The sequence below is a fragment of the Drosophila suzukii genome, chromosome X (assembly GCF_043229965.1).
Source record: "Drosophila suzukii chromosome X, CBGP_Dsuzu_IsoJpt1.0, whole genome shotgun sequence".
NCBI lineage: Eukaryota > Metazoa > Arthropoda > Insecta > Diptera > Drosophilidae > Drosophila > Drosophila suzukii.
Window position 1 is genome coordinate 6,299,244 of NC_092084.1, and position 26,339 is coordinate 6,325,582.

General features: G+C 53.4%; 10 protein-coding genes and 1 long non-coding RNA gene across 16 annotated transcripts in view; 3 read left to right on the plus strand and 8 right to left on the minus strand.

The window, feature by feature from the left end:
• Positions 1 to 4,999, plus strand: part of futsch — a 65,941-nt gene extending 60,942 nt beyond the window's left edge. For 4 of the 5 annotated variants that reach the window (XM_036820279.3, XM_036820277.3, XM_036820278.3 and 1 more), the window contains exons 9-10: positions 23 to 1,424; positions 1,495 to 4,999. In XM_036820279.3, coding sequence (XP_036676174.2) covers positions 23 to 1,424; positions 1,495 to 1,664 — 1,572 coding nt within the window. In that variant the 3' untranslated portion in view covers positions 1,665 to 4,999. The remainder of the gene's footprint in view (positions 1 to 22; positions 1,425 to 1,494) is intronic. The other variant, XM_065868224.2, reaches the window with a different exon arrangement.
• Positions 4,893 to 5,734, minus strand: LOC136117364 (uncharacterized). The gene is made up of 2 exons (XR_010654933.2): positions 5,452 to 5,734; positions 4,893 to 5,294 (listed from the first exon to the last, which is right to left on the minus strand). It is a non-coding gene; the product is annotated as an uncharacterized lncRNA (long non-coding RNA).
• Positions 5,061 to 7,389, plus strand: Gr2a (Gustatory receptor 2a). 2 transcript variants are annotated; one of them, XM_065868238.2, is made up of 5 exons: positions 5,061 to 5,300; positions 5,774 to 6,823; positions 6,895 to 6,963; positions 7,021 to 7,110; positions 7,163 to 7,389. In XM_065868238.2, the coding sequence occupies exons 2-5, from the start codon at positions 5,828 to 5,830 to the stop codon at positions 7,256 to 7,258; spliced, it is 1,251 nt and encodes a 416-aa protein (XP_065724310.2). In that variant the 5' UTR covers positions 5,061 to 5,300; positions 5,774 to 5,827; the 3' UTR covers positions 7,259 to 7,389. The 2 variants fall into 2 exon arrangements, with proteins under 2 accessions (XP_065724310.2, XP_065724309.2); XM_065868237.2 differs by having other exon boundaries at positions 6,895 to 7,110.
• Positions 7,390 to 8,577: 1,188 nt separating this feature from the next.
• Positions 8,578 to 11,367, minus strand: LOC108016576 (uncharacterized). Its single transcript, XM_017083256.4, has 3 exons — positions 9,713 to 11,367; positions 9,451 to 9,650; positions 8,578 to 9,396 (listed from the first exon to the last, which is right to left on the minus strand). The coding sequence occupies exons 1-3, from the start codon at positions 10,883 to 10,885 to the stop codon at positions 9,075 to 9,077; spliced, it is 1,695 nt and encodes a 564-aa protein (XP_016938745.2). The 5' UTR covers positions 10,886 to 11,367; the 3' UTR covers positions 8,578 to 9,074.
• Positions 11,368 to 11,644: 277 nt separating this feature from the next.
• On the minus strand, positions 11,645 to 15,111 carry Lrpprc2 (Leucine-rich pentatricopeptide repeat containing 2). The gene is made up of 2 exons (XM_017083245.4): positions 12,732 to 15,111; positions 11,645 to 12,668 (listed from the first exon to the last, which is right to left on the minus strand). Exons 1-2 carry the CDS (start codon positions 15,013 to 15,015, stop codon positions 11,746 to 11,748), a joined length of 3,207 nt encoding a protein of 1,068 aa, XP_016938734.3. The 5' UTR covers positions 15,016 to 15,111; the 3' UTR covers positions 11,645 to 11,745.
• Positions 15,112 to 15,268: 157 nt separating this feature from the next.
• Positions 15,269 to 17,166, minus strand: LOC108016578 (uncharacterized). Its single transcript, XM_017083260.4, has 2 exons — positions 17,031 to 17,166; positions 15,269 to 16,963 (listed from the first exon to the last, which is right to left on the minus strand). The coding sequence occupies exons 1-2, from the start codon at positions 17,135 to 17,137 to the stop codon at positions 15,436 to 15,438; spliced, it is 1,635 nt and encodes a 544-aa protein (XP_016938749.3). The 5' UTR covers positions 17,138 to 17,166; the 3' UTR covers positions 15,269 to 15,435.
• LOC108016588 (enoyl-CoA delta isomerase 2) lies at positions 17,163 to 18,208 on the minus strand. Its single transcript, XM_017083273.4, has one exon. The coding sequence runs from the start codon at positions 18,006 to 18,008 to the stop codon at positions 17,223 to 17,225; it is 786 nt and encodes a 261-aa protein (XP_016938762.2). The 5' UTR covers positions 18,009 to 18,208; the 3' UTR covers positions 17,163 to 17,222.
• Positions 18,209 to 18,296: 88 nt separating this feature from the next.
• Ns3 (nucleostemin 3) lies at positions 18,297 to 20,535 on the minus strand. Its single transcript, XM_017083255.4, has 4 exons — positions 20,321 to 20,535; positions 18,963 to 20,259; positions 18,676 to 18,881; positions 18,297 to 18,615 (listed from the first exon to the last, which is right to left on the minus strand). The coding sequence occupies exons 1-4, from the start codon at positions 20,420 to 20,422 to the stop codon at positions 18,397 to 18,399; spliced, it is 1,824 nt and encodes a 607-aa protein (XP_016938744.2). The 5' UTR covers positions 20,423 to 20,535; the 3' UTR covers positions 18,297 to 18,396.
• A 127-nt stretch (positions 20,536 to 20,662) lies between these two features.
• O-fut2 (O-fucosyltransferase 2) lies at positions 20,663 to 22,378 on the minus strand. Its single transcript, XM_017083261.4, has one exon. It carries the CDS (start codon positions 22,333 to 22,335, stop codon positions 20,827 to 20,829), a length of 1,509 nt encoding a protein of 502 aa, XP_016938750.2. The 5' UTR covers positions 22,336 to 22,378; the 3' UTR covers positions 20,663 to 20,826.
• A 489-nt stretch (positions 22,379 to 22,867) lies between these two features.
• Positions 22,868 to 25,221, plus strand: LOC108016592 (mpv17-like protein). Its single transcript, XM_065868240.2, has 5 exons — positions 22,868 to 23,043; positions 24,309 to 24,482; positions 24,568 to 24,701; positions 24,773 to 24,904; positions 24,977 to 25,221. Exons 2-5 carry the CDS (start codon positions 24,317 to 24,319, stop codon positions 25,145 to 25,147), a joined length of 603 nt encoding a protein of 200 aa, XP_065724312.1. The 5' UTR covers positions 22,868 to 23,043; positions 24,309 to 24,316; the 3' UTR covers positions 25,148 to 25,221.
• LOC108016585 (trypsin-1) lies at positions 25,214 to 26,339 on the minus strand. The gene is made up of 2 exons (XM_017083269.4): positions 25,685 to 26,339; positions 25,214 to 25,626 (listed from the first exon to the last, which is right to left on the minus strand). Exons 1-2 carry the CDS (start codon positions 26,267 to 26,269, stop codon positions 25,258 to 25,260), a joined length of 954 nt encoding a protein of 317 aa, XP_016938758.2. The 5' UTR covers positions 26,270 to 26,339; the 3' UTR covers positions 25,214 to 25,257.

Here is a 26,339-nt window from a genome sequence, read left to right on the forward strand (position 1 = left end):
TATATAATCCTATCCCTTGTAGCAGCACGAACAGGAGCAGATGCTGGCAGGAGCAGTCGCTGCAGCCGGAGCTGAGTGCGAGCCAGATCTTCCCGAGCTCCACGAGCTGCGCGGACTCGAGTGCACCACCGCCCTCAGCGGCAGCACAGATAAGATAATCACCACCACCATCACCACAGTGACCAAGGTGATCTCGGCGGACGGCAAGGAAATCGTGACCGAACAGAAGACGGTGACCACCACGGACAGCTCGGAGCCGGATAGCGAAAAGGTGGTGGTAACCACCACTCGCACCACCAGCGAAAGCGAACGCGACCAGCTGCTGCCCAAGGAGGTGTCGCTGCTGCGCGACGACGACGAGGACCTGCTGCTTGGATCCCCGCGCAGCACCGCCAGCTACGAGCTGCAGCATTCAAGCTCCGGCGTGAGCAAGCGTTCCGACCTGGACGCCGATGGCGATGAGAGCCAGGACGACATTCCTCCGCAGTATGGCAGCGAGGAGCACTCGACGGCGCGCTCGATCCTGCTGCCCCGCACGGCCGATCCCATGGCCACCTCCTTCTACGGTGCCCTGCCCGACAGCTTCGGCGCCGCCGTTTCAATCAAGCCCAGCACTGAGCCAATCCCGATCCAGGGGGTCCCGTCGGGCGACAGCCAGTCGTCGGAGAGCGTCGAGAGCAGCAGCCAGACCTGGGCGGGACACAAGTTCCTCGACCAGGCGGACAAGGACTTCCAGCGGGCGCTCGAGGAGCACGTGCAGGCGCGCGGCGCCGAGGTTATGTCTTCCGTCACCGCCAAGTACTCCTACTCGCCCTCCAAGGCCGAGGAGATGGAGCAGATCGTTACCAGCACTGCGGAACGCCAACGCTTCCCGCTGAGCGATGTTCAGCGCGCCCGCGTGGCGGAGAGTGGCTTCGCCACCGTGGGCAGTGTGACCTCCCAGCCGCAGCAGCAGCAGGAGGAGGCCGTCGCCGCCACCACCACCACCACAACCACAGCTGCAGCAACATCAGCAGGCGCCATAACCACAACGAGTTCCACTGGAGCCCTGCCCAAGGACCGACTGGAGGAGTGGGGCAAGCCCCTGGGCCTGCCTTCGCCAGCACCGCTGCCCGTGGAGGGCGGTTCTGATATTCGCACCACTCCCAAGAAGGAACGCCGCCTGGTGGCCACCAAGACGCGACTGAACAACGAGAAGAACCTGCGCAAGCGCAGCGAATCGCCCAACAAGGCGGGCAAGAAGCCGGCGCCCGTCTACGTGGACCTCACATATGTGCCGCATAACGGCAACTCCTACTACGCCCACGTGGACTTCTTCAAGCGGGTGCGTGCTCGCTACTACGTCTTCTCCGGCACGGAGCCCAGTCGCCAGGTGTACGATGCGCTACTAGAGGCCAAACAGACATGGGAGGACAAAGAGTTGGGTGAGTACCGCGCTTCTTCCTAACATTGTTTCATTTGCTAAATTCCTTTTCGATTTCCTATGCCTACCAGAGGTCACCATCATACCCACGTACGATACCGACGTGCTGGGCTACTGGGTGGCTGAAAACGAGGAGCTGCTAGCCAAGCACCGCATCGACCTCTCGCCCTCCGCCTCTCGCTGCACCATCAACCTGCAGGACCACGAGACCTCGTGCTCCGCCTATCGCCTGGAGTTCTAGGCCACGGGCTTGTTTATTGCATTCGACGATGACTAGGCCAACCCACAACGCACCCAACCAGCGAAGCAGACGACGACGACGGGAATGAGGATGAGGACGAGGACGAGGAGAGCACTGCCAGGAGATCGAGTCTATGTATGGCTTACAAAGTGCTTGGACTCGAGCTCTGGCTACCAGGACAAGGACTAGGACAAGCACCATGACGACGACGACGACCACAGCAACAGGACGAGATTGAGGATCAGGATGATGATGATGATGATGACAAGGACAATGCAATATGGCAAGTTTCGTGCGCAAGCAGCCGCAGGAAACGGAAATGAGACGGACGCAGGCTGATATGGCGGAGTACGGGTCACGCGAATGACGCCATTTTGTTCACCAATGCCGTCTATTGAGCTTTCGCCGACTTATTTCTGCCAACCAAAAGCTACGTAATTAATTGATATTTAGTTTAAAGAAATTAATTACCAAACAATGCAACGCAATGCAGATCCTCAGTGGATGAGTCGAGAAGAAGACACTTATTTGTTGCTTTCATTGAATAACGTCAAGCTACCTTGCCTAGTAATCCAAAGATCAAAATAGTTTTCAAAACCGCATAGCTAAAATATACAAAGATGGAAAAAACTAAAAAAAACCAAACCAAAAACTAAGAAACCAAAAAGCTAAAAAACCAAAAAGACGAAGAAAAGACGAAAGGAGAAGAAACTAAGATGAAGTAAGAAAAGACACACACTCTATATATAAAGAAATTAATATTCATGTTTAAAAATGTATTAGTCGAAACCTTTACGAGCCCGTCGTATTGTATTCGAATTTTAAAGCGAACATTAGCTAACTGCAAGTGTATAACCCGCAAAGTCAGAGCTCTATGTAGCCGTAGGATAATAAGCGATCATAATACAGAGCGAAGGACAAAGATCGAAGGATCTAAACTTAATCAAACGTTGAAGGCTAGCAAGCGATTACAATTACGATTTACGATTTACAATTTACCCTTCACCGAAGCAAACCCAAATCCAAAATTCCATATTCGAAAACCGATAACCCAATTAATTGTATAACTCAGGCTCCAAATCGTTTTCGTAGTCCATTTTCACCGCTTTGTTTCGTTACGTTTTGTTATATTGCGTTTGGTTCCGTTGTTCCAGCAGGCAGCCGCAGAAAGACTTACAAACCCAAGAAGCTATAGCAACCGATATACGTACACTTCCACTTCCACAAATGGGGGTTAATAGGAGAGAAGAAGTAGAGAAGAGTAGGGAACTGAGAATTGGGATGGTGATGTAGCTAGGAACTGAGAGTATCGAGTAATAAGGAGCTTAGGACTCGACGCTGTTGCTGGAGGATCGAGGATGGATAAGATGAGGTACGACTAAGAGTTGGACGGCAAGACGACGAACGCAAGACGAAGACTACGATGACGACAAAGTCAATGCTGATGTTACTATATAAGGATTACAAGGGTCTGAGTGGGCTAAGCTGGTATGGGGTTAGGGATAGGAATAGAAGGCCTATGTTGGGTGGGTTGGGGTTAGGGTGGAGTAAGGAGTGAGGAGTGAGGAGACAGTGAAACAGCTATTGTGAGACAAAAACGAGAATGAGCAGAAGGTCGATAACTAAATACGAATAAATATGGAGTACACAAAGTGAATGAAGGTTATTTTTCTATATTTTTTTTACTTTTTCATAGTCATAGAATAACAAATTTGCAAACAAACAAACAAGCAAGATAAATATGCAGCAAGAGCAGGACGAGAACGAGACGTGAACCAGGCACACAGGCAATTTTAATCAACTCAACGTTACCAGTAACCAGTAACCAGTAACCGCAAAAGCGGAACATGCAATTCGAGGCCACAGCAAAAACAGTCCAAAAGAGCCAGTTACAATTATAAATTATAGACTCGGGTGGTGCGATGCGCTGCTCGGGACAGACTTTTTAGGCTACGCGTATATTTTTGAGTTGCTTTTTATATACAACAGCAACAGGTCTGCAAACGTGCAACATGCAACGTGCAACGTGCAACAGGCAGGCAGCAACAGAAACAGACAACAGTCACTGGCAACCGTCCAGTCTACAACCGTTTGATAAGCAACCAGCGAAATTTAAGCAAAATTATACACACGTAGGGCTAAGAGGGGCGGGGATACGTTACTCGAGGATGCGGCGGTCCATTGGGCCTTCCTGATAGGTCAGGGTTGTAAGGTCCAGGTCCCGATCCCCTTTCCGATCCCGATCCCGATCCCGATCCGCGTTCCCCGTCCGACCAGCACATGCGATTGGGATATTGAATACCGATCGATACCGAGCGTCTTTCGATTATTAAGTAGCATTGCAGTCTCCGCTTCGAGGATTTTAAATTTATAACCGAGAAAACTAAAAGAAAAAACAAAAAACAAGAAACCAAATGATCAAGTTTATTAAATATTAATTATTTTCCAAATTCGTGCGCTAAGCGAAACAAAACATAAACTAAAACCGAAGATGGTAAAGATAAAGAATACTCACACATGAACTATATACACTATATATATATATATATGTACTTGAGCGTATTGATGTTGCTTAAAACGAAAAACCCCAAAAAAAAAAAAGAACTCTTCTCCCAGCCAGAAGACATTTTTTGCCTTTCACGAAACGAATTTCCCCTAAGATACGAAAATATGAGAACTTGTTAACTTTGCCCCCGTTTGTTTGCGACTTAAGTTTCGTTGAGATCAGATCAATCAGATCAGACTATATACACGATACACTATACACCACACACCAAAAACCAAAAACAAAACCAAACCACACGCACATGTATCCATTGCCTTATATCCAGAGAACAAACAGATATCTGCATCATACCTTATATTAGTCTAAGAATCAAATACGATATGTATGACCTATGAGAGTTTGTTTGTTGAATTTGCTTTTACTTTTTAGCAGCTTCGATTTAAATCAAATATACATACTAAACGCACACACCCCCGCACACACGCAATCCCCATATGGTGTGTGCGATGTGTGTGGGATCTGTGTGTGCTCTATATAATCATTAGTACAGCAAGTGCATGCAGAAGGTAAAATTGTTACAAACAAGAGCCGAGCGAATAATCGCTATCTGGCGGATGCGGATGATGATAAGATGATGATGATGATGATGCATCCATGTAGCCATAGCTATACGGAGACAGGGAGAGAGCGAGCCAGCACAAAGATCCGATAATGGGCAAAGGTTACCGCGAAGAAATATATATGTATTACATTTTATGAAACGTCAAGCTTATCTCAAGAACTATTTCCAAAACAAAATCTAAAATTATAATAAACGTATTTATGTGAAGCCCGGGTGTGTTTTGAGTCCTTCTCGAGGTCCTCGAGGTCCAACAGGTCATGAGGTTAGGTATCTGTCTTCGTCTCCAGTTTCGACTAATCGACTCATTTGAGAAGGGAACCCATGTTGATTGATGGCCTGACATTGAACTAGTGGCTTAATTGATCATGATGGATGGGCCACTTGGCAAAACTGGCAGTCATATCCCTATCGCAAGGATACGAGCAGTCGTCTGAAGTTGGTGGCTTTTGCTGGACGGATTGGTGTCTGGCTTCAGTCAGTCCCAGGTTACCAAGGCTTATATCTTTAGGTAAGTAAAGTACATATAATCAACTATTATTTATAGTTCATTAGCTAGTTCTGCAAATATACGAGATCTTTAATGTAGACTTTCCTATTATTCTCTAAACTGGGGTTCGAATTATACCGATTTTGATGGGGGGCACTACCTAAGCACTTACCTAATCCGAAACGACGAGACTGACACAGAGACACCTGCGGAGCTAGTGCAATTCCGTGTGTATAGTCAAGTAGAAATCCTTGTCCTTGATATAGATCTCCCTATTATTTTCGAGACTATGAATTGTTACGTTTGCCATTGTTGTTCGTTCACTTTAAAATTTTCTTATCAACTGTGTGTTTTCCAGTCCGAGCTCCCGAACCTTTTGACATTCGAAACGCATGGAGCACTTGATTGGTCAAATGGATTGGGGATGGAGGGCACTCAATTAGCGGAACAGGGAAGTGATAAGCTAATCTAATTGATATCTTGGTATCTCCCAGATACCAAAATCCAGTGACGCGGCGTACTTGCATATCAAACAGAGAGAGTTCATCATGGATACGCTGAGGGCTCTCGATCCGCTGCACCGCGTCTGCCAGGTGTGCAACCTGTGGCCATGGCGCCTCGTCCCCCCACCAGACACCGAGGGCATCCTGCTCCGCCGATCCCGCTGGCTGGAGCTCTACGGCTGGACCGTGCTGACGGCGGCCAGCGGCTTCACTGCCTACGGCCTCTTCCGGGAGAGCAGCGACCAGGATAAGTCGCAGGAGGAAGCAGAGGAATCTTCGACCATTTCCAGCATTGGTCACACGGTGGACTTCATCCAACTGGTGGGCATGCGGGTGGCCCACCTAGCCGCCCTGCTCGAGGCTCTGTGGCAGCGGCAGGCGCAGCGGGATTTCTTCGCAGAGCTGGTCGAGATCGACCACCAGCTGTCCGAGGCCTTGAGGGTGGACGTGGAGAGCGTTCGCCTCCAGATGCGCCGGCATACGACGAGCCGGGCTGTATGGATGATGTGGGGCTATGCGGTCAGCCAGTTTCTCATCCTGGGTGCCAAGCTGCTCGCCCCGGGCCACCGCTTCCCGGTGTACTGGATCTTCTACCTAATTCCTATGCTCGTCTGCGGTTTGCGCTACTTTCAGATCTTCACCGCCACCCAGATCGTGCGGCAGCGCCTGGACGTGCTCCTCGTGGCCCTGCAGCAGCTCCAGCTGCAGCAGAAGAGCCCCGCGGTGGAAGCGGAGCCAGAGGAGCACGCCCATCTCGAGCACGCGGCCATGGAGCGGCTGATTGCCGTCAGACTCGTTTACCAGCGGGTATGGGCCCTGGTGGCCCTGCTGAACCGCTGCTACGGTCTCTCCATGCTGATCCAGGTGGGCAACGACTTCCTGGCTATCACCTCTAACTGCTACTGGATGTTCCTCAACTTCCGACAGTCGTCGGCCTCGCCCTACGACATCCTGCAGATCGTGGCCAGCGCATTGTGGTCTGCCCCCCACCTGGGCAACGTGCTCGTCCTCTCGCTGCTCTGCGACCGAACTGCCCAGTGTGTGAGTAGACCGGAGGATCCTGGGGGTCATGGGTCAGACCTTCTCTAACCGCCTTCTGGTTTGCTTTCCAGGCCACTCGCTTGGCCCTGTGCCTACACCAGGTGGATGTGGATCTGAGGAACGAGAGCCACAATGCTCTGGTGAGTACATCCCTCTATCCTGTGTACATCCCCGTGCTAATCCCCGTTCTTCCCCAGATCACCCAGTTCTCGCTGCAGCTGCTCCACCAGCGGCTCCACTTCAGCGCTGCTGGTTTCTTCAATGTGGACTGCACGCTTCTCTACACGGTGAGTGGATGAAGTCGGGATAACAGAATGCTAAAGCGCCCTCCCTTTACAGATTGTGGGTGCCACCACCACATACCTGATTATCCTGATCCAGTTCCACATGAGCGAGTCCTCCTTGGGCGGCGGATCGAATGGAGGCACTAACTAGCCAAGCGGAGAGACCCAAAAACCTTATTTTATGCACCAGACAAAACCCCTTTTATTTTGATAAAAAAATATTTTAATAACCTTATTATATTTATTTTTAACATGGATTAAACAAATATTACGTCTACTATATTTGGCAAACTATGTTGTTTATTGTTGTAGCCCTAAAATGTAGGCAATAGTTTGAAGGAAAACAAATTCACCAAAATTGACCACATCAGAGGTCAAAATCAATCAAGAATCAGTACGTAAATAACAAATTTCTTGATTTTTGATACCAGGCCAACATAATCCGCAGAAAGTGGATGGAGGATTTAACATTTTCTAACTGGAAGAGAACCGTTAGTTTACTATAGGCAGACTAGAGATGGGCAATCGCTTGGTCGGCAAGAAATGCCTTACATATTTTGAAGCGGCCCACCTCTAGGAGGGCCTTGAAAAATAATCGTTGGCCACCTACGAATTTTCCTGTTCGCCTGGTGCTTGAAATCGAAAAATCGCTAGTTTACTTCAACATTTTGAACGGCTTCGTAACATTTTATCAGCCAAAGTGCTGGATTTATTGGTCTCAGACACCAGGCAAACAGAAAACTTAGCAAGTGACAGCTGGTTGCTAAAACCAAACATAAATAACTGTTAATTTTCAAGATGGCGGCCCTTTCCATATTGCCCCACCCCCTTTTGACCAATAGGAATCTTTCTCCATTGGAAACAACCGTTAGTTGAGAGCCAAGCACAGACTAGAGATGAGCAACCATGGCCGTGTCATGATCTTGTCACGATATGCACGAAATAACTGTTAAGTCCTATGTATTTGCTTAGGCCGTGACAAAGGGGAACAGTCACGAGGGCATCTCTAATGAAGGTCAGATTAAACTAATCAGCTGATCGAATTTCCACCTGCTAAACGTTTATGTTCGCCTGGTGTTTGAAATTAAGAAATCTACCAAGTTTCATCTGCCAGAAGACAATTTAGAGCGAAGAGAGCTCGTCAAAGTGCTGGATTTTTCGTCTCAAACACCAGGCAAACAGAAAACTTAGCAAGTGACAGCTGACAGCTAAGTAAACTTATTTTTCAAAATGGCTGCCCTTTCCATATTTCCCCACCCCCATCTGACCAATAGCAATCCTTCTCCTTGAAAAACAACCGCTACTTGAGAACCAAACACAGACTAGAGATGAGCAACCATGAAATGTATCACGAGCTTGTCACGATATGCACGAAATTACACTTAAATCCTATGTAATTGCTTAGGTCGTGCCAAAGGAAAGCAATCACGAGCCCATCTCCAGCTGAGCTTAATTAAACTAATCAGCTGATTGCCATTGACTTAACAAATTTATATTTTCTATTGAAAAATATTGAAAATAATTCCAAAAAAATGCGTTCATTGAGAGAGAGTCGATTGACTTGGTTGACTTGGCCAATGGGCTGGACGATGGCTGGGCATTCCCACGGAGTCGGCCGAAGTTTGCCTTCGATAAAAAACCAGGATAGGCCAAGCGGTAACCTCCGCCTGGACAGGTCGCTCCATTTTGTCCTGGCGTCGTTCGATGGTCTCTCTTTAAAGTTCGTGTTCAGAGACCTCCTCTGCGGGAGCTCTTGTGGGTGGGCCAACGCCCTTGGCCGGCCGGGGAAATGTGTACTGGAAGTGGCTAAAAGGACAGTGGACACAGTGGCCGTAAATGGGGACAGACAGGATCACGAATGCCCGGAGGAAACATTCTCGTACGTAAATTGTGAGCCGCAGTGCCTAATGCAGATGGGACAAGCAGGGTGGGTGGGTGACGAACAGGTGAGGTGATGAGTACAGCAGCTAGTTGAAGTGGGGCGGCAAGCAGCAGCGGAAGTCGCTGCGGTACACCTCCTGGGCGGGGCGGAAGGTGCGCCAGTAGTTGGGGGCGCAGCAGATGATCCTGGCCAGGTACTCCTTGAACACATCATATGTGGGGTACACGAACCGCTCGCAGTGGCGCTTGTGGTGGTGACGGCACTCGGTATCCGCGATCCAGTCGCGCGCCAGGTGGTTCTCCTCCAGATTCTGGGCCTGCTGCAGAAGTGGGTGAACGCCAGTGGTGGTGGTGGGGCCCCCTGCGGCACCACTGGGGCGGGGCTTGCCCTGGAGGGTCACGGCATCCCTGAGGGAAACGGTTTAGTTAGAGGATTAGCGATCATCCAAATATGGCACCTACTCTAGGCCTTGGGCAATCATGCGCTGCACTCCGGGGCTCTGGATCACACGGGAGAAGTGGCGGCAGCGGTTGGCCCTGTCCAGGGTGCACAGGTACCAAGTGGGCATCAGGGCGAAGCGCACCTCGGTCAGGATGCGCTCGGCGCACTCACCCCGCTCAAACCACTTGTGCTCCAGCCAAAGGACCACCGAAAGGAAGATCTGTCGGTGTAAGAGATTATTAGAGGGAGCCAAGGGTGATCATCATCACTGGACGAACTCACCTCGATTTCCGAGTTGACGCTGAGGTAGCAGTTGCGCAGGATGTGGGTGAGCTCGTGCTCGGTAAAGTCCAGGAAAAAGGTGGAGCTGACAATGCAGAGGAAGACGCGCGAGATGCGGGTGAGCATCAGCTCGCACAAGATGCGCGCCTGTGGGTGGCGACGGGCCTCCAGGTAGGCCTTGAATGCGGTGTCCTCGTTGAAGAACTCCATCTTCTCCAGCGACGACCACAGTTGCCGCAGCAGCACCGGGATCTGCAGCACCTCCTCCGCCACGACACGGGCGAACAGCTCCCGCTCCTCGTCAACTTCATGTCCAAGCTCCTCCAGCTGAGGCAGTTGCTCCATGAAGTGGCGTGCCGCATAGATCTTGGCGTAGTTCTGCAGCACGCACTTGAAGCAGCGGTAACGCTCGTTACCGGTGGATATGCCCGCCTCCATCAGCGTCCGCTCGCGCAGAACGCGGAGCAGCTGCTCGGATACGCGCTCAATGGCCGACGGCGACGGCAGGGGTGTGGGACTGTCGTTGATGCCGACCAGCTCCATCACGATCTGGTTAGCCTCGCCATCGCCCTCAGCGCCGGCGCCGTCGCCTAGACGGGTGAGCATCCGCACGATCTGTTGGCGCCCGGCCAGCGCCTTCAGCTGGGCAGGATCGCCGGCGTCGGCCTGACCCTCGCTGGTCGAAGAGACAGGGGCGGATGCGGGACCCGCCTCGTTGTCCGACTGTTCGTTATCGCCCTGGGCGCCGCTCTCGAGGACCTCGGCCTCTGCTTCCACCTCCAGCTCCGGCTCGGACTGGGACTCCTTGTCCTGTTTTTCGTCCTTCACCTTTACCTCTATTTCCTGTTCCTCAAGTTGCTCCTGTTGTTCCGCTAGCTCCTGCGGCTCAGGCTGAGGCTGGGGCTGGGGCTGAGGCTCTGGCTGCACAGGTGGACGTGACTGAATTTGAGCTTGAGTCAATGTGGAGACGGTGGCCACCGACATAAAGACCTCTACCGGCTCCAGTTCTTGGCCTTGATTTTGGTGTTGGTTCTGGTTGTGGTTGTGGTTGTGGTTGTGGTTATGGTTGCGGTTGCGGGTGCGCATCTGGGCCTGCGCCTGGGCCTTCTGCTCGTCGGAAACGGGCCGGCGGGACATTCGCTTCATGCTTGTACGCAGAAAGGCTCGCAACATGCGCAGATTAAATGCTTGTAAAATGAGTACTAAAATTTAGATGGGTAATGACTTTCGGAGCAGCTGCTAGAAAACTAGTGTATGCTACGTTTGCTAAAACTTTCTGATTGTTCTCTGATCCCGGATGACAATCCGTGTCTGACGTTGTGTGGAAAATTGCGCCGAAATTCGAGGCCTACTCTGACATCGATTTTTTTAGGATCCACGTATGCTGCTTAGTTGGTCACGATCCATTGGTTCTCCGGCAGGATGAAACACTTCCAGATTCAGAAAGATTCGTCCTCCCTGAAGATCTCCATAAGGTAGGGGCACCATCACCGCGATCTCAAGCCAGCCCTTTTCCGCCAGTAAGGGCAACGGTTCCAGGGTGTGGAAAACGAGCCGTATGGTGGACATGGTTCCTTAATATCTGTATAACTAGTTTTTCTTCACCGGGAAATTCCCAATTTGCAGACGTTGCGCCTGCGAACCACAACAAACAAAATGGCGGAAACAAGATGGCGGTGTGCAGGGTTGCCAATCTGCGATTTTTTGGCACGAAAAGCCCATTTTCAAATGGTGGGTTTAGCTGGTTTTAAAACCCAACATAATGAATGCTAAAATGCTTGGCTTAATTTAACAATTTAAGTTTTTATATATTTTTTTAAGATATTAAAAAAGATATAATAAACTTAATAGTTGTAGCTGCGAGCGATTGAATTTAACCATCAAATCATAAACAATTGTGAGTGAATGAGCCAAGTGAATACTCAAAAGCTATTATAAATATGAGGCATCTTAATCGTCTCGCTTCGACTGGGTCTATTTATTTACAAAACAAGTCACTAACTAAGCACTAGAGTGGTCATCCCGTAGTCCGGCTATCTAATCTGGGCGCGTAGGGCAATGCCGCTGGGAATCTCTACACTGTTCACCCGCAGGAGCTGCACCAGGTTGCGCAGGAACTCCTGCGACACCTTCAGCTCGTCGTCGGCCTCCAGGCGCTCGAAGAGATCCAGCGCCGCCTCGTAGTCGTTGCTCCGGCAGAACTGCGCCAGCAGCAGGTCGTAGATTTTCTGCTCGTCGATGGTCCGCTGCACGCCCCTCACTCCGCGCGCCAGCCGGAGGAGCGTCCGCACGGCGCCCTCCTGGCCCAAATGCTCGCAGTTCTTCACCAGCAGCTCGTGGTTGATGCGGAACTCCGGGTTGATGATTAGGCGGCGCAGCTGCGTCTCCTTGCCGGATTCGGCAAGTGCGAGCAGCAGGGCGCTGTTCATGTTGGCCGACCCGTGGACGCGACTCACCGTCGCCGTAACCGCAGCCAGGTGCTGCTGCGCAGACTCGGTCGTGGTGCCGGGGAAACGGGCCAGCTCTTGCTCATCCCCATTACCAAGGCGCACCAGCAGCGACAGCAGCTCGAACTGCAGGGGAGTGTGCTTGTGATTGTTGGCCAGCCGCTGGAATTCGGCCACCGCCGCGTCCAGATCGCCCTTCAGCAGCCACTCCCGCACCACCGGTCCCAGCAGGGCATTGTGTGACTGGCAGTAGCCGAGACCTCGGAGGAAGTCCAGCGTCTCGAGGGTCAGATTAGTTTGCTTCGGGCTCTCCGCACTTGGGTTCTGCGAGGCGGCCAACTGGGCCACGTTCGTCAGCAGCTGCCACACATTCTTGATCACATAGTCGCCACCGACGACCTTGTGCTGCTCCGCGCGCCGCTGAAGCAGCTGCTTGGCGGCCTCCAGCTGTTGACCGTGCACCAAGAGGGCGGCGTAGTCGATCAACTTGTGCTCGTCAATCTGAAAGGCTGAAAGAGGAGGGAATACGATATTAAAATACAATCTATAGGGATCTTGGGGATAGCTTCTACCTGGATAGGTGCTTCTCAGGCGCTCCAGGCTTTTCTGGGCGCTCGACAAGTCGCGTAACTTAATGTGTAGGTCCAGGATGGAGGCCATCATCCCTGCGCTCGTCTGGACCTTCAGAGCCTGGCACTTGGCCAGTAGCTGCTGGGCCCGCTCCAAGCGACCACTGCGCACCGAGAGCTGCAGCAGACGGCGCAGCACGCCACGTGGGTTCAGCTGCTTGGACTCTAGCTCCACCAGATGGCACTCCAGTTCGTCAAGGCTCATGTCGCGCGGATGCTTGATGAATCCTCCGTTGAGCGAGGCAGTATCCGCCGGCAGGGAGACCTGGGAGTTTCGCATCTTCTGCAGCGTTTTGGCGAGATCCTGAATCAGCTCGGTATCCTCGGTGGACTGCCGGGCCAGGGAAAGTAGTGCCTCGGAGGCCGCAGGCGAGAGCTGCAGCTCTAGACGCCTCAGTTCGTGCAAGAAGCGGCGCAGGGAGGAGGGGTCCTGGCGCAGGCGCGTCTGCGGTCCAGTCATTTGCAGCAGCAAGGCGCCCACGAAGTCCTCGCCGCGCTGGAGAGCCTTCTGCTGCAGGGCTTGGATGACCTGCGCGAAAAGCTCGAAGCGGTTGGTGGCACGGGCATTCACCGCTAGCGATGACAGCGGTTGGAGCAGTATGGAAAGGTCTAGGCGCGTCGGATACCGCTTGAGCAGCTCCAGCACTTCGGCCATCTGCTGTTGCTGCAGCAGGTGGCTAACGACCGGTCCCAGGGTCAGCGAAGGCTTCAAACCAACCGACTCCAGTGATTTCACAGCCTCCAAGGGCTGCGTCAGCGTTTGCTTGAGGTGGGGAAGCAGATACTGGCGCAAGGTCTCCTCGTCGCACTCCACGCGCAGGCGCTGCATTTCGGCCACCAGGCGCAACATGCCACTCTCGCCCTCCCGCCGGTGGTGGTGCAGGATCAGGGGCCAGAAATAGTGTGGGCGCAGCTCCTCGCCGGCTTCGGACAGCACTTCCAGGCAGTGGAGTGCGGATGAGGGCAGCCGGCGCAGGGCCAACTCAGTCACCAAATGCAGGGCGCGGGCATTCTGGTTCCGCTGGACCAGTTCACTGGCGAACTGTAGTGTTTGCTGCAATGGGACGTGAGCTCGGAAGAACTCCTGCAGCAGCAGTGCGCCGTACTCATCGACGTTTTGGTTTTGTCCCCCGAATTTGGGAGCGGGCAACGCAGCCACGAGCTGGATGGCCACTTTGGTGCGTCCCTGGTGCACCAGCTGGATGCACAGACTCCTGATTGCGGGCGGCATGTCAAGGCCGGTTAGGAATTCTCGCGGCAGTTCCTTGACCAGCTGCTGGGCCAGCTCCGTATCCACATTCTTGCTGGCCAACACTCCACGTAGCATCTGGAGCAGCTGAGGAGCGGTGAATCCTGCCTCCGTCTGCAGCAGCTCCTTGGCCTGGGTCACCTGGCCGTTCTCCACGAGTGCCTCGAACCACAGCGCCTGGGTGCTGCTGCCGGGCTGTATTCCAGCGGCCCGCATGCTGGCCAGGACGGACTCTGCCCCGGGGAGGTCCCCGTTGCGTGCGTGGCCCAGGAGCAGGGCGTGAAAGTTGTGCTCCGTTAGGGCAAAGCTCCGCTCGCGCATCTCGGTCAGCAGCTCGGTTGCCATGCGCATGTTCCCTGCGGAACCGGCCACGTCCAGGAGAGCACTGTACAGGGCGGCGTCGGCGGCTCCGTGGTAAACAGCAATCTCAGCTAGCAGGGAGCGATGGTCGGGCAAGGGCAGGCGGTTCTGGCGCAGCACCTGTAGCCTGGTGTGGTAGTGAGCCAGCGTGGGGTGTCCCAGTTTGAGGAGTTGTGCCCAGAGGCCCTGGAAGAGCTGCAGACGCTCCTGGGCGCTCTGGGCGGGCAGTAGCTCGGGCACGCACGAGCCCAGGAGGAAGTGCAGCTGCTCGACGCTCACTCCCTGGGTCGTCGGCGTGCTTTGCAGGTGCTCCAGAATGCGCTGACAGTGCTCGTAGTTCAGCAGGCTGTGCTGCTGGTAGTACGCCTCCAGCTGCGACCACACATCCTCAACGCTGACTTCCGGCCTTTCGGAGGCGGGGCGGCGGCTCCTTCTGTCAGCCGCACCGAGGACGCCGCTGGTGCCCAGAAACCGCCGCTGCAGTGATGGAGCTGCTGGCGGCATCCAAGTCATCGGCGTCATTGCATAACGCAATCCCAGAGTGGCGGAGGATGCCCTGCGTCCTGGCAGTTGGCCCACTGACCGCCACACACTCTGCAACAGTCTTGCTCGCTGCATATCGGCCTACTTCATTCAGTTTTCCGCGAGATTACGAGATTTATTTTAAATACGTTTGGTAGGCAGGGCAAAGCAATAAAAAAAAACACAACACGCGCCGGCAATCAGCTGAGCGTTCCAGTTGGAAGTTATCGGAAACAGTGCTGCCCATCGCGAAGATCGTTTGAAATGGTTTTCCGTTACTTGGACCGTTATATTGTATGGGATTTTGAATTCATTAAAAATTTTTTAATCTGAACAAGAACTCTCACCATGTTATTTGAACTTTAATTTCTTTAAGCAAATATGATTTGAACTTTAATTTAAGTGGGTACTCGAAAAGTAGGATACAAGCAGCAAGTAAGGAACCTCTTGAGATGTTGTGTGAAGATAGGGTTTTTGAAACCCATAAATAACGTATAAAATATGTAAATATGGGTGTCACTTATACTCATTCCAGTCGTCTTGCCTGCATAGCAGCGGATCTGTATCCATGTCGCGGACCAGGGACCTTCCGTGGTCCGCCGGCCCCTCGCCGGCCCAAACGTCCTGGATACTGGTGACATACTCGGTGAACTCGGTGACATTAAAGCGGTGCTGGTACGGGAAGGTCAGGCGACTGTGGTGGTACGGACAGTTGGGGTGGTAGACCCACCGGCGCGGGAAGACCACCCCGATGCGGTGGTCATCGCAGACGGCGAAGAATTCGTCGATGTCGTCGTACTGGCAGCGCACGCCGATGAAGGAAATGGCTTGCTCCAGCGAAGTCATCGTATCCGGGTCCCGGTTGAAGGCCAGCAGCACGGGATCCGGCCGGAAGAGCTCATCCTTGTCCGCCCGATTGATGGACTCGCGCAGGCTGAACAAGAAGGTCATTGGCATGTGGTGGAAGCGGACACAGTTCATCAGGCGGCGCATGTACGGCAGGCGCGACGGCTCCACGGAGTGTCCCAGCCAGCGCAACACAGCAAAGAACACCTCTATCTCCGAGTTGACGCCTATGGCGTCCTGACGCAGTAGTATCTCCAGCACTTGAATCTCCAGGTCTAGAAACTCGGGGCTGCCCACCAGCGCCAGGAAGAAGTTGCGAAGCCGGCCGAGCATCGCTTCGCAGACCTCGCCCAGAGCCGGCAGCTCCTTGGCCTCCTGAAAGACCAGGAAGGCCCTCTTCTCGCGCACCTCGTCGGTGGACAGTACCTGCCAGCAGTCCTTCTCGAGCAGCGGGACCCGCAAGTGGCGCGCAGCTTGGAGTGTGGCCACCGCCACCTGGAACTCCGGCAGCTGCTCGGTGCGCATCCAATCGTAGAGAGCCACGAAGCCGCGTGCAGGCACCTCCTGCTCACAGAACTCGAAGCGCGTCATTCGCCAGTCGCGGTTGGCGAACCACACCGAGTAGCACTTCAGCAGGTTGGGGATGCACTGGAACAGCTGATCGCCGATCTTGATACGGGTGTAGGCGCCCCGGTTGCCCTTCACCATATCGGCCAGCACATCCGGCACCGACGTCTTGCGCGGCACATTGCCAATGGTCACGGGATAGGGCCTGACCTTCAAGTAGGAGAACACCGAGCGCAGCGGCACCTTGCAGTCGTTATCCTTGAAGGCCTTCCAGTTGGCGTATTCCTCGTCCGTGAACATCTTCCACCGGAGCTCACCCTCCTGCTGCCTGCAAAAGTCCTTGGGCCAAATGTCATCCTCGGAAATGTGGGGGGAGATGGACTTCGAGCGTTTAGGTGGTGGCTTGCCCTCAGCCTTTTTACCTTTGCTCTTGGCCCCGCTGCTCCTGGCGGTCTTGGCCTTCTTGGCCCTGTGGAACCGAGACCTAACCTTCCAAGTCTTCGGTTGTTCCGATTTCTTGGAGCCCATCTTCTTGGGTGCAGGCGTGCTCTCGTCCAAGACGAGCGTTTTATCGGAAAAGGCGCTCCTGGCCGTATCACAATCTCCGGGCTCCATGGTGGTAGTGGCTGGTCTGGAAAACGTACGGAGCACATAGGCTGACAACTTTGGACATAGCCAACTTGATCTTGTGTGCTTACCCGTAATCTACAAGCCCTACTTTTAGAGGATATGATAATTCAAGTGTATACACTGGTACCGCGAAAAAATTGAGACTTAATCCTGGAGCTCGAGCTCCAACGAACATGTTCGTACCTCTATGCACTAAACTCTTATGTCTTATGTCTTTATTATACAATAGCTAATTAACCAGATCTCCAACGGATCCCATCCTACAGCTTGCTTTTGGCTAAGCGACGTCGCTGCGCAGCCATCGGAGTGCCTTCCGCGCGCAGCTCGGCCAACAGGGGTTCCCGCCAAGGACGGAGCAAGAGACGCTTAGTTGCCAGCAAGGAGGCGGTGGGCAGGAGCAAATACTGGTCCATGCGACGCCAGAACCCCTGCGGATCACTCACCACGCTGGCCACGAGGCCGCTGTGGAGGGCAGTGCTGGCATCCGCCCGATCGCCCAGGCGCAGCAGCCAGTTGACGTGGGGCACAATCCACCCGGGGCCCACCTTGGTGCAAGCATCCATGTGCGAGAAGGCGGGCTCAAAGGCAGCGGACGGCGTGGCAAAGACCAGGTCGCACAGGCTGCACACACTGAGGCCTAAACCCAAACATTGGGCCTCGACAAAGGCCACCAGGAGCTTACTGTGCGCCAGCAGCTTTTTGGCCAGCGAGCGCATCACAAAGTTTGCCGCCTTTTCGTGAATGTACTGCTCCTCGGTATCGTTGCTGCACACCGCTTCCTGCTGGCCCACACTCTGCCGCATCCTCTTCTCCTGACCCTGTTTCAGGGCCAGCGATTCCGCCTCGCTGCCGCATCCAGCACAGAACTCTCCCGACAGCACCACCAGCTGGATACCGGTATCCGCATTAGCCAGATCCAGCGCGCGCATCAGCTCGTAGATGGTGCGGCGATTCCATCCCCGCTGGAAGTGGATGTGGAGCAACCCAGGGGGCTGCTTAATGACCAGCTCCCTAAAGTGCTTGTAGCTCCTTTCGTGCGTGGCCATCGTAGCTACTCCGTGATCGAGACTGAAAACAGCAGCCTGCTAAAAGACAAGGCGGACGTAAAAATCTGCGCTTATCAGATGGTCAAAGTGCAGCTACGCCTTCATCTCACGCATCTTTTGTGCTCAATTCAGTGCGCTAATCAACACATTTGCTGGTGGCAATTTCCATTGGTGTGTATGCTAAATATATATGCAATCTTTATGGACCTTATTGGGGTTATCTATGGTTTCCTCTGTGGGCCAAGCGATTTAAATCTTCCAGCTTAACGATGTAGGTATCCGTGTTCGTCAGGTTCAGGGAACTTTATTAGCTACGTAAGAACTATGTTAATAATATACAAGTGTCTCTCAGACACGCCCTCCGGAATAAATAACCAATGGACTACAATCAGTGCTCGTCCAAGTGTGAGAACTTCTTGCGCAGCTTCTCGCGCCTCTCCTTCTTCACGTGACGCCAGGGCTTGGCTGCCGGATCACTGCCGGCCACCAGGGAACCGTCGTTGGCCAGGCGCACATTCGGGAAGTTAGCGCGTCCCTTGACGTGAACGTGGGTGGGCTTTGCGGAGAAGAACTGATTGTCCAGCTCCTTGGACGTGCTCTTGTCAATCTGAGAGACAAGAAATATAAGTAAGCGTTAAACCCGACTAGTCCAAGTGCAAAATCTCACCCGCATAGCTCGCTGCTGCTTGCTGGGCAGTTGCGATTCCTCGACGACCTTGCGCTGGCGCTCGGGGAAAGTGTGATACTCTGCCTGGGTCACCGAGGGCGGACCCATGGCGTAAAGCAGTCTGCCATTGACGTAGTCTTTAAGCACATATCTGGCAGAGCGCGCCTGATCCGGTTGTCCGTTGGAGGTCATAAACCCGCGATTATCTGAGACATGCCGAAAAGAAAGAGAAAGGGCGAGTTAATAAATATCAGATACAAAAAAAAAACTGGGCATTATGTACTCACATCCATAGGCCAGCAGCAGCTCCTCGGAATGCGGTGGCCGCTCCATGTCCTCGCCTTCCAGCGGCTTGGCTATCACGATACCGTATTTGTCCTCAAGGACATGGCGCGGAATGCGCTCGCACAGCAGGTTGACGGCAGGCACGTGGTCGCGCATCTGGTCGATGGGCAGGATGCCGTTGAGCAACATGTCCGCCTTGGTTAGAACGAAGCTGGGCATCACCAGACCGGGACAGTCGCAGAGCAGTATGTCCTTGTCCAAGAAAAGCGTCTGAAAGCGTTTAGTTTTGCCGGGCGTGGCCGAAACGGACACCTTCTTTACTGTCATCAGCGAGTTAATTGTGCTGCTCTTGCCAACATTGGGATAGCCAACCATGCCGATGGTCACGTGCTGATCCGTGTGTCTCGGACCGGTGTAAATGTGGCGCAGAAACTCAATTAGCTCCAGGCGCGACAGCAAACGGGGACTATTCTTATCCCCAGGTAGCTGCGGCAGCCGCTCGGCTTCCTCCTCTTTATCCACCTTTAGTTTATTTTCGATGGCGGTCAGTGTGTTCTCCACCTTGTCCAGCGACTGGTGGATCTCCTCGGCTGCCTGGCGCAGCTGTTGTACCTCGGGAAAGGATTCCTGGCGCGCCGTCTCCGCCTCTCGCTTTAACTCCTCCTCCACCAGGGTGGCCGAATAAAATGCCGTGCGAATGCCTTCGCTGTCGAAGTACTCCGCCCAGTGGCGACGTTGCTCCTCAGTGAGCAGATCTGACTTGTTTACTAGGATCATGTTCATCTTTTCCGGGTCCACCTCCTTTACGTAGCGCTCCAGGTCGACGCTGCGGAATAGCAGCGGATTGCGGGCGTCCACAATCTGGACAACCACGTCGGAACGCTCCACTACGCGCCACAGCTGGCGCCAGAACTCGAGATTCTTCTCGTATGGCGTCATAAGGATCTCCTCGTCCTCCTGCAGCAATGCCAGGTCTCGGCGCCAGTCCAGGAAGGCCTCGTTCTCGGCCCGTTCCAGCTCATCGGCGCTCGTCTCCTTGCTCCACTTGGGGCGCCTCGGGATCTTCAGTTGGTCGCGGTGCTCGTCATGCTTTTGGTGCATGCGCTGCTCCTGCGTCTTGCTGAGCAGTCCCACGCGCTGCTTGGGATTCACGAACGTGATGTTGAGCTTCTCGGCCTGGAACTCGGTGCCGGCCAGCTCAGCGGTGCGCAAAAACGCCTGGAACGAGGACTCCTCGGTGACCGAGGAAAGGTTGAGGCGGCCCCAGTCGTAGCCATCCTGCAGCTCGGTGGTGTGCAGCTGGAGGAGATTAGATGATACATATTCTGACACTCTGCACCCTCCCAACTGGCGATCTTACCATTGTGTCGTTGTCCACCTTGCGGCGGGGTGTGTGGCCAAAGCGATCCTTGATCAACTGGCGGCCCAGGTTGGACGCGCCGCCATTGTTCTTCTTGCCCATGGCGCTCCTACTAAATTCGTGAGTCTACGGGACGAAGCAACTATTTGTATTTTAAATGTTAAATGTTTACAAAATATCACACGTGTTTTTGACGCGCAGTACTTTCGATTCGATTGTTGAAATCGGATCAGTCATCGATGCGCAACAGCTGAAGCTGGTATCGATATGTGTCTGTGCTAGAATGGCGGGAAAATATAAATTTCCTAAAATACCAAATATTATTTATTAAAACGACGACGATTACAGAATATTGGCTATTTGTTTATTTTTGGTACACAATCGCAGATTGTTTTGAATCTCTTTTGCTTTCTGACACACGCTTTGCACTTACAACTATGATTCGAATGGTCTTCCAGTGCGCAACCTCCGACAGAAGGCAGCACGTCCGGGAACACAGAGGTTATTCAGTACGGATCGGAATCGGTGTCCTCCTCGCTGTCGCCATCAAAGTCGCCATCCCACACAATAGGCCAGACGGCGTTGCGGGAGCAGCTTCCGCCCAGGGCCTTGCAGAACGTGTTGAAGGTGTTGGCCTGGCTGAAGCCCAGGATCTCGCGCTCCTCGTAGATGCGGTACGTGAAGGTGCTCTCGTAGGTGCCCACGAAGTAGCGGGCGTAGGCACAGACCAGCTGGTCGACCACCGCCACGCCCCCATCCTTCAGCTCGCGCCGTTGGACGTTCGACTCCGGCGCAAAGTGAACGAAGCGGAAGCGGTAGAAGAGCTCCTTCAGCTCCATCAGCTCGTAGGGCGTAGCGTCGCTAGCCAGGAACACTGTGGTCAGGTTGAACGCGCGAAGCAACTGCTTGACCTGCTGGGCGGCCGCCTTCAGGGTGGGCGTGGTCGCCTCTCGCGATCGCACAAAGTCGCCCCGCCTGAGGTGGGCGCACAGGTAATCTCCACCCCTCGCGTTGCGCTTTGGTCGCTCCAGCTCCCACATGGCGGGCCGCTGAACACCGGCTGAATCGGTTGTGGTGGCCAGCGCCTGCTGTCGGAAATCGTCGGCCACCTGGTCAAGATGCCGGGCAAAGCGCATGGAGCGTCGGGCTCGCCAAAAGTGTTCGTCGCCCCAGTGGTCGTGAAGCACGGTCTCGGCACTGAGCAGAGCGCAGGTGCGCATGTCGTCGGCGTCCTCCGTCCCCGCCGTGTCCTCGTCGATGGCCCCGCGGAGCAGCTGTTCCAGCAGTCCTGCGCTGCCCTGAAAGCGGACGCAGTGAAAGCGGCCCACGCGCAGCTCCGGCTGTTGCAGCAGGGGTCCACCCGATAGGGATCCCTCGCTGCACGGCTTGTCCGTAATGCGCTCGAACTTGTCCCGGAAGATGCCCTGCTCTAGCATGATCTCGTAGTGCTGCAGCCGGAAGGCGTGCGTCACGTGGACAAGGGGGGCGCCCGGATTGCCGAAGAGCCGCTGCTCAGCCAGAAACTCCTCGTAGTCCAACACGGGCGCGTAGCGGCGCAGGCTGGCCAGGTCGAAGAAGTGACTCCAGGGCAGTCCAGCCTGCTGCAAGCCCTGCGAGTGCCAGTGGTAAAGGCGTGGCCACGGTGGCAGGACGAGGCGCACATTGCGGAACCGCTGGCGCCTCCGCAGACGGCGCACGAACACCGCCATGCGAATGTAGACGTCCCGGCGCAGGTTGAAACCCTCGGAGATGTTCACGTCGTAGAGAATGTACACGGTGCCCCTCAGGGCGAGCACCTCAGGTGGACAAGTCTCTGGCAGTGGCAGGATCTCCGACAGCATTCGTTTGGCACAGGTGGCGCTGCTTTTCCGGAAACCGCCACTTCTCCTGCTTGCAGTCCCGTTCCGGAAGGCGGCCTCCGTGCCGACCAGCAGGTGGAGGAGCAGGAGCAGGAGGAGGTGGACATGGAGCAGCGCCAGTGCCGGAGGCCCAAGCCTGGGCCAGCTCCCTCGCATTTTGGCTTTGTTTTGAGTTGGGTGTTGGTATTTTCTTTGGGTCAGAGGAAAGCGCTAACGCTGTCGGTATTTTTTCAGAAAAAAATCTAAAAAGTATTTGAATAGGAAATTGTAACGGCTTCTGTAAATATAAAGCATAAAATGTAACTTAAGAAGTGTTTTTTCGCTTTATTTTTTACATCAGGAATTGTTGAAAACACTATGATTTATATTTCTATAAATTGAAAGCGATGTTTTTAAAATTTGTGGGCATCATATCACCGATGTCTTTTTCTTCTTCATTTTATGTGAATTATGGTGGGGTTGGCCAAAGTCTTAAAGGACTTATACAAATATCTAAAAAAGAAAATTATTTTAAAATCTGTATTCAGTGGCGTAGCCTGGATTTTGGTGCCCCCTGGATACGCCTCTGGGCTCAAGTCAAGTCATGGGGATCTAGAATCTCTAGCAAAAACCCCAAAAAGCTCTGCGAAAGCTCGCCACGCTAATCTCGAACAGCTGACTTTAGCAAAACATTGCTATTGCTATGGCATTTGGGGCCGTCGGTCTAGTGACTAGTCAGATACGAGATACGGAAGCCAGGCGAGCCGAGGAGGGCGCGAGATGCGGACGCCGTGCGTAACCACAGTACAAACTAGAATTCCAATAAGTTAGTCTAACTTAAGTTCAGGCCCCTCTCCCCATCCAATAAAAATCTGCCAAGAAAACGTAAGTAACTATTCACTACTCACCTGACAAAAACAACAACAACGATGAAGGCGGTGGATTAAATTATGGCCGACACGATCTGTCACGCTCTCGTTTACAAGCGACGTAATCTGTTTGCGTAGTGACTAGTGGGAAAGGAAAGGAGAGGAGAGCCAAACGTGCCGTTATTTTCCATTCATTTTATTCTCCCTCTCTATTACATAAAGTCCTTGCAAAAGTGCTTCCTCCTCTCGCGCCATCCCACTCTCGTTCGCATTGCGTGAGAGCAGTGCCAGGAGCGGATTCAATGCAGGGCAAAAATGAAGCATTCCAAAAAGTTACTTTAATTTCATCATTAGTAAATACAAATCCTTTTTATACATATTTTCTTATTGGACGAAAATCAACCAGTGTAATGCTTACAAAGCGCTCAATTATAACAGAAAACATAACAATATTTAATATTTAACAACTCTTCAACCAAGACAACCCCAGTGTCCGTTAATAAGAGTTATTTGTAATTTTTATTATTATTGACTACTGGTAATTTTATTTATTTTTTAACGAATTAGGCTGATTTGTATGCACTTTAAAGTTAAGTGTAAATTTAGTATTTTTTGCTTTCCAAGTTTTCTGATTGTTTTATACTTTGTGGACAAGTGTTAAAATTGCGTTATTTTTCGACTTATTAAACAATAATTCGCAATGGGCCTTTTTAAATTTAAATCACAAACAACTTTTGACTTGCGGTCCGTGGACAACACAATAGCATTGCCTCTGGGCGCAGGTTGGAAGAAACGAAATATTAATTAAGGGCCCTCAAAACCCAATAGAGATCCGCACCTGACAAGAATGCACTGTGCATATGCTGCTCTCCTCCCACCAACAGGTGCTCTGCAGCCAAGACTGCACATGTTGTTGTTCCGTCCCGCTCGCTCGGCTGAGGGTCAAGATCGGCGCGAAGAATTTCTCCCCGAAGCCTAATAATTGTGCATCCCGATTGCCATGTTCGAATTTAGAAAGTGCACTCATCGCACGGCTAGTTTCAGCGCAGCGTCCGAGACATCGAGACCCCATAGCCATAGCCCCATCATATACCACGGCAAGTACTCTCCATTCTGACCATGGCCAGCTCCTGACCCCCGCCGCCCCTCGCAGACAATGACCTTCGAATAGAATAGAAAGGCCTCTCCTCCGTCGTCGTCGTTGATGTTGTTGGTTTAGGTTAGGCAATACAATAGCTTAGGATCCGATCCGAAACGTTACATGTTCTCCATTCTGGCCAGCTCACGAGATGGTGCCACAGGCTGTGAAGCTGCTCCAGTCCTCGCTGGGCCAGTGGCGACGCGGGGTCGCCAGTGGAGTAAAGCTGCATCCCATGGCCAAGGGCGCGCTAACGTACGCAGTCATGTGGCCCACGGGCAGCCTGATCCAGCAGGCGCTGGAGGGACGCAAGCTGCGTAAGTATCCACTCCACTCGTCCATCGCATCCATGGCTAACTCCTACCCTGCACCCATAACCAATCCTTCACTAACGATTTGCAGGGGACTACGACTGGGCCAGGGCGCTCCGCTTCAGCTTGTTTGGAGCCCTGTACGTGGCGCCCACTCTGTACGGCTGGGTGCGGCTCACCAGCGCCATGTGGCCGCAGACCAATCTGCGCACGGGCATCGTCAAGGTAAGATCTCAGACTCCATCACGTGCTCCAGCTTCAGCGGACTAAGCTCACCCTCACACGCCCCTTTGCAGGCCATCACGGAACAGCTTTCCTACGGGCCCTTTGCCTGCGTAAGTTTCTTCATGGGCATGAGCCTGCTGGAGCTGAAGACCTTCAGTCAGGCCGTGGACGAAACGAAGGAGAAGGCTGCGCCCACGTACAAGGTAACGCCCATCCCGCTCCTTGCTGCTCCCAACCCGCTCACAGCCATCTCATTACTACCCAATACCACCCAGGTCGGCGTATGCATCTGGCCATTCCTGCAGACCATAAACTTCTCGCTGGTGCCGGAGCACAACCGCGTGGTGTTCGTAAGCATTTGCAGCCTAATGTGGACCATCTTCCTGGCTTACATGAAGACGCGCCACGAGGAGCAGGCGGATACAGCGGATCTCCCCTGTACATAGTTCTCCGTGTTGTCATATTTGTTACCTGTTGTACGTCCCTTAGGCCAATTGTTGAATTAGATAGCATTAGCGTATGTGAATCGGTATTTTAATGGTGCTAGTGGAGTCCTTTAGCTGCTTAGATCAGGTGGCGAACGTCCCACGACAAGCCGGCCCACCCAAAGGGAAGACAACGTGGAGGAGCTGCCCACCGTCTCCACGATCCAGTCCACATAGGCGGAAACTTCGGTGAAGACGCCTGGGAACGGTGGCCGAGCGCAGGGCTTGATGCTCCAGGAAACAATCCCCACCTGGGTGTCGGAGCCAGTGAGAATCAGCGGGCCGCCAGAGTCGCCACTGCATTGGCCCTTTCCGCCCTCGGGCAATCCCGCACAGATCTGGCTCTCGTGCAGCTGCGTCTGATGCCGATCGCTGCACTCCTTATCGCTAAACACCTGCAGCTGGACCTTCTGTAGATGCTGCTGGACTACGCCGCCAGTCTGAAATTGAATTGAATGATTTCTTATGGATACACCGAAGGATAGCTTTCTTTCTTACCGCATTCAATCCCCAGCCCGCAAGGACGGCACTCGCGTTCCCTGGCGTTTCTTGACGAGGCTCCGGTAGACGCACCGGCTGGACAAACTTGCTCAGAGTGACGGGCTGTGCCAGTTGCAGCAATGCGATGTCGTTGACGAACTTGTCATGCGGCTCGTAGCCTGGATGGACGAAGATGGCGGCCACGAGAGCTAGCTCGCTGGAGTTGCGCGCTAAGATCTGGCTGCCGTACTGTATGTTCACTTGCTCGGGCGAGGAGTTGCGCACGCAATGGGCGGCAGTGAGGACCCAGAAAGGGTTAAGCAGCGTGGCTCCGCACGAGTGGTGTCCACTTTTGGCGCGACGCAGCGAGACCACGAAGGGGAACTCCCCCGGGCCAGCGATGGTGCCGTTGACGATTTTTCCATCCTCGCCGGAGGCTCCTGCAAGGATGAAGGCGATGGCCAGGAGAAGCAGCACGAGCCCTACACGCAGAGCCATGTCGGCGTTCTTTGTGTACGGACCGCGAGTAGAGCAGGGCAATTTATGGGCCACGGGGCCCGCATTCGCATTCGCAAGTGGCTTGTTGTGGGTGGAGCTGGCCATGCAGTTGCGGGCGGGTCCTATTAGCCATGCTAATGAGATGCCATACGCGCGATTGTGACTCTGCAGGGCC